Below are 14,924 nucleotides of genomic sequence, written 5' to 3' on the forward strand. Positions count from 1 at the left end.
TGTGTGTCCTCAGAGGATTTGCTTAACCTCTCTGAGCTTCCATTTATTGTATAATAATGTCCACCTCAGTGAAACGCAGGTGGGATTAAATGCAATAACACATGTAAAAGCACCCACTATAAAGTTTGGCTTGTTGTTTAGTCGCTCAGTCGTGTCCAACTCTTTTGTGACCCCATGGACTGTAGCCCACCAGGCTCCTCTGTCCATGGGGTTTCCCAGGCAAGAATACTGGAGTGGGCTGCCGTTTCCTCCTCCAGGGGATCTGCCCAACCCAGGGATCAAACCCGGGTCTCCTGCATTGCAAGTGGATTCTTTACCATTGAGCCACCTGGGAAGCCGTGAAGCTTGGCACAGAGGTAGAAAATAACATGCTTTAATTCACTTGGTCTTCCTGAAAGCCTCATAAGAGATACTATTAATGTTCATTATTTCATAACAGCTAAAACATGGAAACAAAACAAAAAGAATAAGTAACTTGTCCAAGATAAGCCCACTGTACCTGCAGAGTAATGGCATCAGGATTCAAACAAAGAAAGTTGCATTCTAAGGCCTGAACTCTTAATAATATTCTCTATCACCTCAGTCTGAGAAGGCCATGGCACCCCACTCCAGTACTCTTGCCTGGAAACTCCCATGGACGGAGGAGCCTGGTGGGCTGCAGTCCATGGGGTCGCGAAGAGTCGGACACGACTGAGCGACTTCACTTTCCCTTTTCACTTTCATGCATTGGAGAAGGAAACGGCAACCCACTCCAGTGTTCTTGCCTGGAGAATCCCAGGGATGGGGGAGCCTGGTGGGCTTCCATCTATGGGGTCGCACAGAGTCGGACACGACTAAAGTGACTTAGCATAGCATAGCATAGCATCACTTCAGTAAAAAGTAGACTTTAGTTCTAACACAAAAGAATTCTGAATATTCAGTCATCTGCTAGGATTTCCATGTTGGTCTTTGTTTTTACTGTGACCCAGGTACTTCATTAAGGGAATTTGATTACTCAGGGAACCTTCTGACATATCTTTTGGGAATGGGAAGTAAGGAGACCTAGGGGCACAGTCTGCCCTATGTGAGATAATTAAATAAACAAATGTCATCATTTTGCCTGCATCTTTTGGTCAGCACGCCACCTCTTCTCTTCCTCAACGTACCTGCTCATTTCGTAAAGGAAACTCCTCCTCTCCTCGCTTCAGGGTTCTGAGATAGAGCCAAGACTTGCTGCCTCTTTCTACAGCAGACTGGTTCTTGAAATAGTATGTCGCAGATGCAGAGCCATCTCTATGATAAAAACAGAATCAATGACTTATGTCACTCGTGTTCCTCACCCCCGTCCTTGATTCTTTCTGACTTCCCTTCTTCCACTTTACATTTTTTTTTAATCAAAGAGGCCCCAAGGGAGTTCTAAGAAAAAGACATTGTTGCCTGTAAAGAAGGCACTCTGTCTTCATAATTCTGGGAGACCCTGGAGTTGAACACTCTCTCCCGAATCAGATCCCAGCACCACCACTTACTAGCTGTGTAGTTTGGGGCAAATTACCCTTCTTTCTTTGGAAGGAATGATGCTAAAGCTGAAACTCCAGTACTTTGGCCACCTCATGCGAAGAGTTGACTCATTGGAAAAGACTCTGATGCTGGGAGGGATTGGGGTCAGGAGGAGAAGGGGACAACAGAGGATGAGATGGCATCACTGACTCAATGGACGTGAGTCTGAGTGAACTCCAGGAGTTGGTGATGGACAGGGAGGCCTGGCGTGCTGTGATTCATGGGGTCGCAAAGAGTTGGACACAACTGAGCAACTGAACTGAACTGAACTGAACCCTTCCTCAGCTTCATATTCAGCCTCCCTTGAAACAGTGATAGTAACATCTTAAAGGATTGTTAAGAAGATTAAATGAGATGGTATATGAACACGGCACTCAATGAACGCAATGATGAACCCAATGATAGTATATGAAAACGAACTCGAGAAATGTTAGCTGTTTTTTTATATACATGACAATCTAATTCAGTCTCCTTTTTTTCTCAGTCATGGGTAATCATAGTTGACAATTCTACCAGTATTTTTTTTTTTTCCTGCTGAGTAGCACAGCTTATAGGATTTTAGTTCTCCAACCAGGGATTGAACACAGGTCCTTGACAGTGAGAATGAGTCCTAACCACTGCACCACCAAGGAATTCCCTCTAACAGTACTTTGTATAAACCTTTAAGAAAGGTAGAGCTCAGCCACATACCAAGTGACATACCTGTGTTCTACAGCAGCAACTATAAACCCGTGGGATGCCAGATCAATGCCAATAGCAGAATAAATCGTCCTTCAAAACAAAAATGAGAGAAGCATTCAACTACCAGTCACAATCACAAAGGATCCACAAATAAAACCTGGGAATTGGATGGCAGGACTCCCCCTGCAGGCGTGCCCTGGGGTAAAGCATAGGGCCGTGGTTCTCAAAGGGGGCTGATTTTAGTCCTCTGGGGATATTTGACAATGTCTGGAGGTATTTTCATTATCAGGAGTGGGGGTGGGGTGGGGTATATTACTGCCATCCAGTGGGTAGAGATACTGCTAAAACCATTCTGTGATGTACAGGACTTCCTCCACAACAGGAAATGACCCAGTCCCAAGCATCCGGGGTACCAAGGCTGAGAAACACTGGTACAGTGATGGTAGATACTGCCTTTGAGAGTTCTGGGTTTAAATCTTGGCTCTGCCTGTTTCTAGTTATATGACTTTAAATACTTGCATTACTCCATTTCTGTCCTCATCGGTGGGGACAGATAATAAAGTTTTGGCTTTAGAATAATTATAAGGTGTGTTTGGTTTGGTTTTTTTTTTCCATTTTTTGGCCACACCAAGTGGCATGGGGACTTTAGTTCCCTGGCCAGGGATTGAACTCATGTCCCTATTGGAAGCACAGAGTCTTAACCACTGGACCACCAGGGAAGTCCCAGTTACTAGGCCATGATAAGAAAATATGTAACATAGGCAGGTTGTACAATGTGATGCTTAAGACAACAGGACCTACACTCTGACCACTGCAGGTTATTGGATCCTGGCTCCTTCACTTACGAGCTGTCTACCTGGGATAAATCACTCATCTTCTCTCTGCCTTGGTTCTTTACCTGCAGAAGGGTGATGTTATAACATCTGGGACCTGGTGGGATTATTATAAGGATTTAGTAAGTTAACACATGTTCAGTGCTTATAACCATGTCTAAAACAGTGGAAATACCAAACACAAGTCAGCTGTTAGGTAAATGGCTAGACAGGGGGAGATGGTTCAAGAGTCATGTGCTAATAAGCAACTACATTTAGAATCTTTCCACATCTTGGTTCTGCACAATCTTCTTCTATCATGTATTCTTTTTTTTTTTTTTTACATGAACCATTTTTAAAGTCTTTATTGAATTCAATATAATATTGCCTCTGTTTTTTCTTTTGTTTTGTTTGGGTCGCGAGGCATGTGGCATCCTAACTCCCTGACCAGGGTTTGAACTTGCACCCCCAGGATTCAAAGGCAAAGTCTTAATTAACCACTGGATCAAAAGGGAACTCCTGCCTATTATGTATTCCAGAGTAAATGGCCATAAAGAAAAAAAAGGAGGTCGGTGAGTATCATGCTTTCTTCTCCTGATGATGGAAGGCCAACTCAGGAAGAGAAAATCTTCTAGTACAGGGGTCAGCACAACCGTTTCTGTAAAAAGCCAGAGAGTAATTGCCTCCAGCTCTGCGGGCCTTACGTTATTTGTCTCAGACTCAGTTCTGCCACTGTAGCGCAAGACTAGAAGAGACAATGGGGAAAGTAAATGCGTGTGGCTGGTGTTTCGATAAAAGTGTATACACAGATGCAGGAACAGGCTGAATGTGGTCCTCGAAGTCTGAGATGCCAATCATTGGTCTCATAGGAATCAAATAACTAGTTGGGCTACAATTAAACAAGTGAAAATTTCTCACTGCAGATGCTACCTGATTTTTTTTTTTACCAGCTAAAAGCCACTTTTTCTTTTCTAAAATTCTTATAAACCTGAGGCAGATGGGAAGGGAGTTGAGAAAATGTCAAAAAAAAAAAAAAGTAGATGGGGTGGTAGCCATGAAAACATGCTACCTGTCATGATCCAGAGACCATAGTTGACTAGAGCCCACCCAGCTCCTGCCCCAGTGGGTCCAAGTAAAGCAAGGCTTCCTGTAGGTTGGTTCCAGTGACAGAGCATGGCGTGTGTTTACCATAGGTCCCTTCCTATGAGATGCAGAACTCTGATGAGCCAATCTTGGTCAAGCTCTCCCTCCATCAGCCTGGCCCAGTTTTTCTTAGAACTGTACCACATTCATACCCTTCATATCCAGTCCTTCTGTTTCCCATCACCTTCTTAACTGTCCAGCCTGCATCACAGGCTGAAATCTCTCCCCATCTTCTCTGCTCCTTCCCTTCTATCCTTCATGGGCATTTCCCAATACACGCCTTTCACAGCTAATCTACTCATGGTGTCTATTTCTTGGAGAACCTGAACTAATACAGTGAATGATTTTGAGAGTGTAAATACTGTTATATAGAAAGACAACCACCCAAATTGCAACCGCCCCTCTCCTCTATTGTGAGGCTGGTCTCCATGGGCTGGAGGCAGGAAAAGACAGGGCTAAGAACTGATGAGCAGATCACAGCTAATTCTGAAGGAACTCTAAGTCCTCCCAGGACAAGGACCAGCCTGACACTCCAAAATCTGCTGTCCTCCTATTTTTTTTTTTTTTGAGGGGGAATGCATTCAATCATTGATCCCTGGAGGCTAAAATTGTTCAGCCTCTTGACACTTTACCTGAATGCTCCAAGACCATGAGAAAAAATAATTAGTGGGTATTTTTCCCCAGTCCTCAGAGGTGCATTCCAGGCTGCAGGAGTTGTCATTGAACCTAGAGAGCAGTGGGAGGTGATAATGAGTGTCTTTTTCTGACTTGAATATTGCTGGTTAATTTAACTTACATCTCCTGAGTATAAAAACCTGACCGATGGAATTTATTCTTTTATGCATCAATAATAAATTCATGTAAAAAAAGTCTCCTACTAGAAACCACCAAGCATGGGCATGAATCACTTGTTTTTTTCTTAAGACCATAGGATCATGAATTATCAGTTCTCACTGTCAGCTCTGAACTTGAGGTGAGACATTTCCTACTGAGAGGTGTGTTCAGGAAGGCTGCTCCTTATCATCAATCCCAGATCTTGGCAAAACTTCAAAGGGAATGTTCTGAAACCAAACAACCAGTAAACCTCAGGAGCATTATACTGAGATTCAGAATCTTCAAATGGGAAACTCCTCTCACTCTAATTTGATCAAGGTCAAAGAGAAAGATGGAGAGACCTTAGACTTCACTCTCAGATGTGGCTTTGGATGAAGTTCTGCCACCAAGGAGCTGCTGACCTTGTGCAGGTCAAGAGAACTCGCTGAGCCGCAGAGTCTTCTTCAGTAAAATGAAGGAAAATAGAGCTCTCTCGTGGGGGACTGGTGAGAATCATATTTAAGTGGGAATATATGTAGACGGCCTTCCCTGCCTGCAATGCAGGATACCTGGGTTCGATTCCTGGGTCGGGAAGATCCCCAGGAGAAGGAAATGGCAATCCACTCCAGCACTCTTGCCTGGAAAATCCCATGGATGGAGGAGCCTGATAGGCTACAGTCCATGGGGTCGCAAGGAGTCGGACACGACTGAGCGACTTCAGTTTCATACGTAGATAGCATCACTGACTCAACTGACATGAACTTGGGCAAACTCCAGGGAACAGTGATGGACAGGGAAGCCTGGCGTGCTGCAGTCCATGGGGTCGCAAAGAGTCAGACACGACTTAGCGACCGAACCACAACAATATGTAAAGCGCACCTATCCAGTCACATAGTAAAGGGCTCAAAATGGAGGCTATGGTCTTTTCCTCCACTTCTCACTTATTACGGTCATCATTATCATCAATTATTTGTGTTCCGCTTTCTCATCAACACAATGGAGATGTGCCCACAGAAACCGAATGTAATGACTGCTATAGCAGTGACCTATAAACTATTCAGCATCATGAAGACGTGTAATTATGTCCATCATTTCTCATATAAAGTGGGCTATTAAGAAAACTCCAAGGAGACGTTTAAAATGAATGCCAAAAGGTGTAGGTAGTTTTGAGGGGGAAATTTGAAGATGTAGTTAACACCAGGTCAAGAGGGTGAGACAGATAAAGAAGGACAAAAGCCAATATTAATGAATTGTAGACATACTAAGTGATGAATCCACATTGGATTGTCTTGGTGAGAGAGGCTGGCCCCTTGGGGGTGGTTATGGGAATGAGAGTGGAGTTTCCTCATTTATGATAAATAAGAAATTGACTTTCACTCCTTGGTTTAGGATATGGAAAGGTATGGTGGCTTCTGCCTTCTTTGTCTCTTTGCCCAACTGTAAAACACACTTCAGCACATAGTAGAGAAAGGAGAGGTCACATCAGCCCAATTGCTGTTCTCATCGCATTATTGCCCCCACAGAGAATGGAAGAAAGAAAAATCTGACCACCCATAGGGAGATGTTGGAGCCTGTCTGAAAGTCTGATACCTTCACTCCCTCCACCCACCCTGTCATATTCAAAACAGACAAAACTAGAGCCCTTGATTCTCTGATAGTTACCTGGTCTTTTAAGAAATACTTGGTCATCTTAAGAGATGTTTAGACTGGAGACAATCTATTTTGATCTTTAACTGCCTGAAACTCTTGCTGTTTTCAAGCTTTCCGTGTAGTCTAGTGCTTACAAAGCAGGATCAACAGAAATCTTACCAAAGAATAAGCTCATAATTTTGCCCATAAGCCAGTGTGTTCCAAGAAATTTACTAAGACCCAAAAAATATTCTTTGTTTGGGATCCAGAGGGTGTTGGAGTGATCATCATCTTGAGATGGATAATACAAACGCAAGAAGGTGCCCTGTAGAGGAAGGAAATGAATGTGCTTTTAGTCAAGTTGCTTCTCAAACCTATTCCAACAGCTGTTTTGCATATTTAATTAGCGGGGACCCAAATACCTCTATTGTGGGTGAAGAGGTCCAGAGAGCCTTTTTTGATAAGTTGCCATGGTGATTGAATATAGTCAAAAGGAATAGAAAGAGAAAAATATGCTTTTTGAATGAAAAGAAAGTATGAGCAGCCTGGTTTCAGACATTAGAAAAGGGGGGGAAACCGAGTTTATAGATAAGTTAATCTGAAGACAGCAGTGACCTGAGGAATGGCTTCACCAGCCAAAGGTTTGCCATGAAATCATACCAATGACAAAATGAGTCATTCCCAGGTGAGAGCAGGGTCAGTTTTCAAAACCTTCTTATGGACCATAGCCACACTCAATATTAGAATATAAGGATAGATGGTATTAAAACATTACCTTAGTAGTGTAATCAAACATCAAGTCTGTACAACCGACGGAATAAGATCCATTTCCTCTGGGGATTTTAGATTGACCAATGTTTGCAGCAGCCATCAGAGCTTGTATCTTACTGATCCATACTGGAAAACAGGTCAATATTATTTCGTTTGTCATCCATGACTCCCCAGACTTGATTATGCCAAGAAACTTGGAGGGAATCAAGTGACCACCCATAGTTTTTGGGCCTTCATTTCTTCACTAACTAGTAAAATACACAAATAGTTATTGAAGACCCTCTGTATGTGAAGAACTGGGTGAGGAAAAAGATGGCAGTCGACATCCCCCTTCTCCTAAGATGCTTAAGATCATCCTCACCTCCTAATCCTTGTATCTTTGCTCTTACCTGCTACTCCTATCCAGAGCATATTAAAGACCACTTCCTAAATCTGTTTTCCCTAAATATGAACTTTACCTGGTATTTCAGATTTGGGCTCACATCTTCCCACTGGATATCTGCATCTGACAACCTTCCCACAGGAACAGTGAAGCCCATGGTCCAGAGTGAAATTACATGACTCTCTCCCAAATCCCCAGCTTCACCCTCCAACCATACAGCCTGCCACTCCAGAATTCCATAGCTGGGGGATCCCAGGTCAGAAACTTAGGAATCATGCTACTCTCCTAACTATTTCTCCCCTGCCATCTACATCCAACCAAGTTCCAATTTCTAACATTTGTTTTTCGCTTAGCATCCTCTCTCCAGCATGTCTCTGCTCTGCTAGTTCACCTGTCTCACTTACACCTTCAGTGCTTTTGACCCAACAGTCGCCATCTCTCCTGAACATCCTGTTCACCTTGGATCCTGACCCCTTCAACAGTGTCCTTCACACAGTTTCTGGAAGGATTTAAAGTATGAATCTCACCAGGCAAGTCTTCAAATCCTTCAATGCCTTCCTTCCACCAGCTGTTTTCCCTTGAAGAGAGCATGTTTTGGAATCTTTCTGGAAGGCAGTGTGTAGGTTATATTTAAATCTCTGATGCCTTCCAATGTGGGGTGGCTTCTTTTCTCTACTGGGGGATTGAAACTCAGAGAGATTCATAGGTGTACAAGTTAAACCCCAAGTTCTGGGCACTGTGAGAAAAACCCTCGGTAATCTGAAGGTCCATTGCTTCCCTCTCTTATTCTTTTTCCCTGTGAGTTACCTCCCTTCTATGTGCTCCTGAGCAACACAGTGGGCTGTTGCTTGCATCTGCGCCTTACTAAATGCTGTTCCCTGCATTTGAAATCCCCATGGCAAACTCCTATTCAACCTTTAACATCTTGATTGGATATCAGGTCTTCTCTGAAACCTTCTCTGATTCCCCAGACTTAATCATTTCACCCTCAGTATTAAATAAATTCCCTGTATATATTTTTATCTTCCTTCCTATCACATTAGACTAAAATTATGTTTTACTACTCTGTCTCCTAAGAGTATCTCATAAGAGCTGCATCCATATCTTTGTATCCTTGGATCTTTAACACAATGTCTGGCGCAATGATCGGAGTTCAAGAAATATTTGTGAAAATGACCAGAACTAAACTTTACACTGTCACTGGGTCTCTTCTGTCTCTGTTAAGTGCTTTATGGCATATATTCTTTTATCCACCCATTCTGGAAATATTTTCTCTCTCTGGCGCCAAAACCCTTCAACACACCTGAAGTCTCACCTGTTCTCCTTTCTAACCCACAATCAAGTCCACATTTAATTTCAGCATGATGAGACCACATATCAATGCATCTGACTCACTTTTCTAGATTCAACTAACCTGCTGCATTCCTTCGTCTGGACTGTGAGAGGTGATCCCTTTGCTGGACAGTCTTTCATGCTTTCTATCACATTCTGCCTCTGCCACGTAGACACGGCGAACTATGCTATGTATGGCATCTGACTTCATACGGCATCTCTCAGAAAGGTGTTGAGTTATGAGAAGAAGGTCATTTACATCCTCCACACTGGTGTGTGAAACACCTGCCAGTGATGAGCCTTTCAACTCATAAGGCCTTGCAACTTCAAGTTGGTCCATAGACCAGCATCACTGGCATCAAATGGAAGATTGGGAATGAGGCTCTTAGGCCTCATCTCAATCCTACTGAATCTGAAAAGTTGTGCCTTTTGTCAGAAGCACTGGGCTAAGGTACCAGACCACCTGGCCTGACACACAGTCAGCAATTCATGTTCCAATTGTAGGAGATAGCTCCAAGGAAGGCAGTGGTTGAGATGAATGGACCCTGGTGCTGGAGCCAAGTGATGCTATCTTGGGTTCCATTTGTACATCTTACAAGCTATGCTGCTCTGTCCTTGGCACTTTACCCCCTTCTCTGATCCTCATTTGTAAAGTGGGGATACAGTCACTTGGCCAGCCATCAGGACAGCTCTAAGGATCAAGTGATCATATAAATCAAGGTAGCTTGACTTGACCAGTTCAGTTCAGTCACTCAGTCATGTCTAACTCTTTGCAACCTCATGGACTGCAGTGCGCCAGGCTTCCCTGTCTATCACCAACTCCCAGAACTCACTCAAACTCGTGTCGTGACTTGACTTACAGGTGTGTTATGACCACCACCTATAACAGGCAGACAACTGAGGTTATTTGTCCCTTCCCTAGAGTTAGCGAACTCTGGTTACCCAAACTCAAGCCCAAAGAGGAGTTTTAGCAGATCTACACCAGATCATGGGCTTCCCCGGTGCTGCGAATGGTAAAGAACCTGCCTGCCAGTGCGGAAGACATAAGAGATGCGGGTTCAATCCCTGGGTCAGGAAGACCCCCTGAAGGAGGCAGACGAGAAGCCCGTGGACAAAGGAGCCTGGCGGCTACAATCCATGGGATAACAAAGAGTCAGACGCTAAGACTGAAGCAACTTAGCAGGCACGCACACTAGATCATACCATTTTTCTCTGTATAGTTACAAAATCCAAGGCATTTCCTCTGAAACAATTTTTTGAAAAGCTTTCCCTATAAGGCTAACATTTTAGGGTCTGTTTAGAATTACAAAAAGCTTTTTCTCTCCCATTTAAGACTGTCGGCTCAGTGGTCCTTCACGATGTAATAGCAAGACTTCAAGTCCCGAGGATAGAAAGGCAGGCCTGTGACGAGCAGCCTGGATTCTCCTGCAGCCCCCACCCACAGGAACCATGGTATGGCCACAGGGACTCAAACCACAGTTTGGTGAGGAGCTCCAGAGAACCCACAGCTGCCTGGGAGGTACTACCTCTGGAATTGAGTGTTCAGTTCTAGAGCCATGGGGAGATTCCATGTTGCACAAGGTTCCTCTTATGAGATGCCAGTTCCACCCAGGCTCTGGGAACCTTTCCACTCACCTCAGAGTAACCTGGTCCTCTAAAACCTGCTCTACCAAAAAGCCTCATCCAGCATTCAGGAGCCCAGGTCAAGGGGACACTGCAAGGCTGCCAGTTCCAGGATGCCTGACCCCTGAGAAGGTCTCAGAAAACTTTGACCTGGGGTTTGAGTATAGGTCTCCAGGGCCCTGTGGCTTGAGGGCCACGTGTGTGTGTGTGTGTATAACTGATTCACTTTGCTGTATAGGAGAAATTAAATACAACATGTAAGTCAACTACATTTCAGTAAAGTTTTAAAAAAGAGAAAAGGTTCAGCAGCCCATAGCTAATGGATAGGATTCTGGATTTCCCATTCTCTAGCCATCAATCAGCACACCTCATGGAAAAAAAGAGATAGGTAGGGGACTTGCCAGGTTGCGTGGCCACTCTCCAGATGATACTGTTTTATGGTTCAGAACTTTTAGATGTCACTTCCTATTTTTCTTCAACTTCATTATAATAGGAGGCATTAGAATCTATGGTATGCTATTAATCTTAGTATACATTTTTGGTGATGTTCATTTATCAAATAGTCCCAATGTCTGTTTCTGGGGTTGGAGATGGATTGTACAAATGTGAGGAAAATGACCATCTCTTTATGGTTTTATGTCCTCCATTAACAAATGGGACATCTCTAGCCATGCTGATAAACCTTTTAGCTATATGACCATATTTTCTATGTATTCATTTAGTACAAACGATACAAATAATCATATATTACTTTCATCTTTTATTGAATAAACTATTTCTAATAATTTTAAACATATTCATGCATTCTTTTTTGAGTGTTTAGAATGAATGGGCTGGGATGACAGATGAATCAAGTTTCTGCTGGCTCAATAACAGCTTTCAAGTTTTTTTCAAACATGGGGGAATAGGGAACATGTTTTGAAATTCCCACCCTGTACCAGTATAAAGCACATGATGTAAAAGAATCTGCTCATCATGTAAGATGCCACCTGTCTCCAACCTACAGGTAAGGTAATGAGAGAATGAATATAATCAGGCTGCAGGCCTCTTGAACTCGATTATGAGTCCTCTGTGTTAGACACCAAAGAGGTATGACTCATGCCTCACCTTTCTGGAAAGTATAGTTGCATGAATGGACCTGTGAGATAAGAGGCCATTTCTATGCAAACATAGAAGACCTAGTCTCTCTTCCGCTGTTGTGTTCATTTCCCCAGCTATGAAGTAGGGCCAGATTTGTAAGGCACTGTGTTATGAAAGATCTTTGGTGAATGTCGCAGTCGGGAGCCACCCGTCAACACTGCATAGCTAGACCCAGAGAAGCCATGTTCCCTAGGTGCACGGGTCAGTGGGTACAGAGAGTATGGTACCTTTCAGAGGCCACCAACACTGCTTACCTGAGCAGACGAGAAAATTCCTGAGCCCAACTCTCTGGAATTAGCAAGAATTCTCAAGACTCCAGAAGGAATCACTTTGCAATCAAGGTCCTTTCAGGGGTCATAGATGTCCCTGTCTAGAGATGGCTGTCCCATTCTGGCCACCACTCCTGGGCTTGGCCAAGCCTCCGCCTCCTTTCTTTTGCCACTGTTGCTCAGTCGCTCAGTCGTGTCCGACTCTTTGTGACCCCAAGGACTGCAGTATGCCAGGCTTCCCTGTCCTTCACTATCTCCCAGAGTTTGCTCAAACTCATTATCCATTGAGGTGGTGATGCCATCCAACCATCTCATCCTCTGTCGCCTCCTCTCCTTCCCTCCCCACAAAAGGTAAGAAAGAGCAGGGATGCACATCCATTCTTGTCTGGGGCTCCAAGTGCCTGCTGGTCCCTGCTTTTCCCTATCATTAGATAGAAAAGGTTGTCTCCCTCTGCATCCAAACTCTAAATCACCATCTTCTAACACCATCAACCAGGACTCCCCACCATCAACCAGGACTACACCTGTTGATCAAGACACCTGCCTCTTCTTCACCATCGTGGGGGCAGTTTTGGGGTTTCCTTGGAGGGCACTCCAGGGGAGATGTGTTACTGTACCCAGAGGGCATGGCAGTCATGTAGAAAAAAGGCAGTGTGGACCTTCTCCCCAGTGACTGCAAACTGAGTTTCCAGCTTGTTTGAAAAGGCCTCCTCTGAGCAGTCTTGCAGTCTTTTTCTTTTGGCCATGCTGCATGCGGGATCTTACTTCCCCAACCAGGGATCGAACCCATATCCCCTCACTAGAAGTGCAGAGTCTTAACCACTGGACTGCCAGGGAAGTCCCTGTCTTGCAGTCCTGATGTTGAAGAAGAAGGCACTTCTTTCTCTTGGTTCAGTAGGAAGAAGAAAGACTGAGGCCCCTCCATTCCCTCAGGAGAATTAATGATCTCCATCAGCATCTTCTTAGACAACCCCACACATAACTTCCCTGGGGCCACTTCGAATTTGGCAACAGGTGGATAGTTCAAGCCCTTGAACAAATATACCTCTTACCTGGGGATTCAATATAGGCAACTGGATTCAGGTCTTGCCAGTCAAAAGGATAAACCAATGCAAGGCAGGTGCAGAGGCAGAAAAGCACATGCAATTTGGACGGTAACATCTCCGAAGCTGAGCTGCCGTTTCAGCTTAACCTTCTTTAAGGCAAAGAATGACATGGAAAAACAGACATGCAATAAATAGGACTTAAACAGGCTGACTAATCAGTGAGATTAAGGGACTAGTAACATGATTCCATGGGTTATGAAGGGAGAAGACGTTTGGGAAAAAATGGCACATGCATTTTCTATGATAGGTTTTGGGGAGGCACTAGGGTGTTAGGGGTCTTGGTCATGCTGGATTGCAGAGCCCAGAAATAACATTTTTAGGTTGGAATATTAGCTTGTTGGCCACTAGTTTCCTAATTTGCAGCAGTCTAGTCAGGTTATGAAGAAGAGCATCCAACTGTAATTATTATAACAATCACATATCATAACCATACACATGGGCTTGTCAAGCACATAGTAAATCCTCAATGTTTTGGCTAATGTTTCCCTATATTTGTAAAAACATCATATTGCAGAAGCTGAGGTCAGTGGAACCGGTAATGTCAGTGGAACATGGTAATAATAAATTACATTACTGTAAGACTCTTTGCTAACATCTTATCAGCAAAAAACTATCTTGGATCTGTGCCTCATCTGTCCCCTTGCACATTTTCCCCCTCAGCTTTTCGGGGTGATGGAAATGGTCCAAGCCACCACCATCTATCTCCTTCTTGAATTTTGCAGTAACTTCCAACTGGTTTTCCCCAAAGCCTATGGTCAATTCTCAATATAGCAGCTGGAGTGACAATGCCATTCCTCTTGCTCAAAGTCCCCAGATGACTTCATATCACACAGAGCACAAGCCACAGGCCTTAAAGTAACATTAAGGGCTCCACAGCGTGTACCCAACAGACTCCAGATCTGACCCCCTCCTCCAGCCCCTCCTGCACACTCACCCACATACCTGCTGTAGCCACACACCTCCTTTGCCATCCAGCAAACATTCCAGGCATCCAGGCACCCCTACTCTTCCTTGGGATCTGAACCTGTGTCCCTCTTCCAGGAAGGCTCTTTGCTCTGATACCCAAATAACTGGCTCCCTCACTCCTAGGTTTTGGCTTCCATGTTAGCTTCTCAATGAGATCTTCCCAGTTGACTACACAAAGCCATTACCAACCATCACCAAAGTTTCCCTGGGCCAGGAAAGGAGGTGATCTCTGACCTGGTTCCTCCAGGGTGCAAAAGGAGAAGACACCTCCCAGCTCAGCAAGCAGAGCTCACCCATCTGGGCACAGCCAGGAGGCAAAGCCACTGGGAGCACAGAAGGCAGTAACCTCTTTGCCCAGCACATTCAGGCCATGCCTCCATCGGGGTACTATCTGCCCTCTACTGACTGGTAGGTTTCAGTGACTTCACTATCCAGTCCCACCCTCTGAGGCATGTGAGAAAAAAACAATCACTATATAGGCTCACTATGCACGTTTATACATAAATAGAAAAAATAAAAGTCTAGATGAATATAAAGCCAGAATATTCTCAATGGTTATATTTAAGGGGCAAGATTACAGGGGATTTTAGTTTTCCTTTCTCACATGCGCTTTTCTAATCTGTCGACAATGAACAAGCATCACTTGAGTAGGAAAGAAAAAAGAAAGGAAACAAACAAAAAAAACCCTAGCTCTTTCCTTGAGCAACTAAATCTAAATCGA

At 44.1% G+C, this 14,924-nt stretch overlaps 1 protein-coding gene across 2 annotated transcripts in view; it reads right to left on the minus strand.

The window, feature by feature from the left end:
* Positions 1-14,924, minus strand: part of PLA2G7 (phospholipase A2 group VII) — a 33,723-nt gene that overhangs the window by 7,345 nt on the left and 11,454 nt on the right. The window contains exons 2-7 of one of the 2 annotated variants that reach the window (XM_069562696.1): positions 13,184-13,326; positions 7,390-7,511; positions 6,795-6,939; positions 4,805-4,898; positions 2,239-2,307; positions 1,146-1,272 (exon numbers count right to left, since the gene is read on the minus strand). In XM_069562696.1, the coding sequence (XP_069418797.1) occupies positions 1,146-1,272; positions 2,239-2,307; positions 4,805-4,898; positions 6,795-6,939; positions 7,390-7,511; positions 13,184-13,292 (666 nt within the window). In that variant the 5' untranslated portion in view covers positions 13,293-13,326. The remainder of the gene's footprint in view (positions 1-1,145; positions 1,273-2,238; positions 2,308-4,804; positions 4,899-6,794; positions 6,940-7,389; positions 7,512-13,183; positions 13,327-14,924) is intronic. The other variant, XM_069562697.1, reaches the window with a different exon arrangement.

The sequence above is a fragment of the Ovis canadensis genome, chromosome 20 (genome assembly GCF_042477335.2).
Source record: "Ovis canadensis isolate MfBH-ARS-UI-01 breed Bighorn chromosome 20, ARS-UI_OviCan_v2, whole genome shotgun sequence".
NCBI classification, from domain to species: Eukaryota; Metazoa; Chordata; class Mammalia; order Artiodactyla; family Bovidae; genus Ovis; species Ovis canadensis.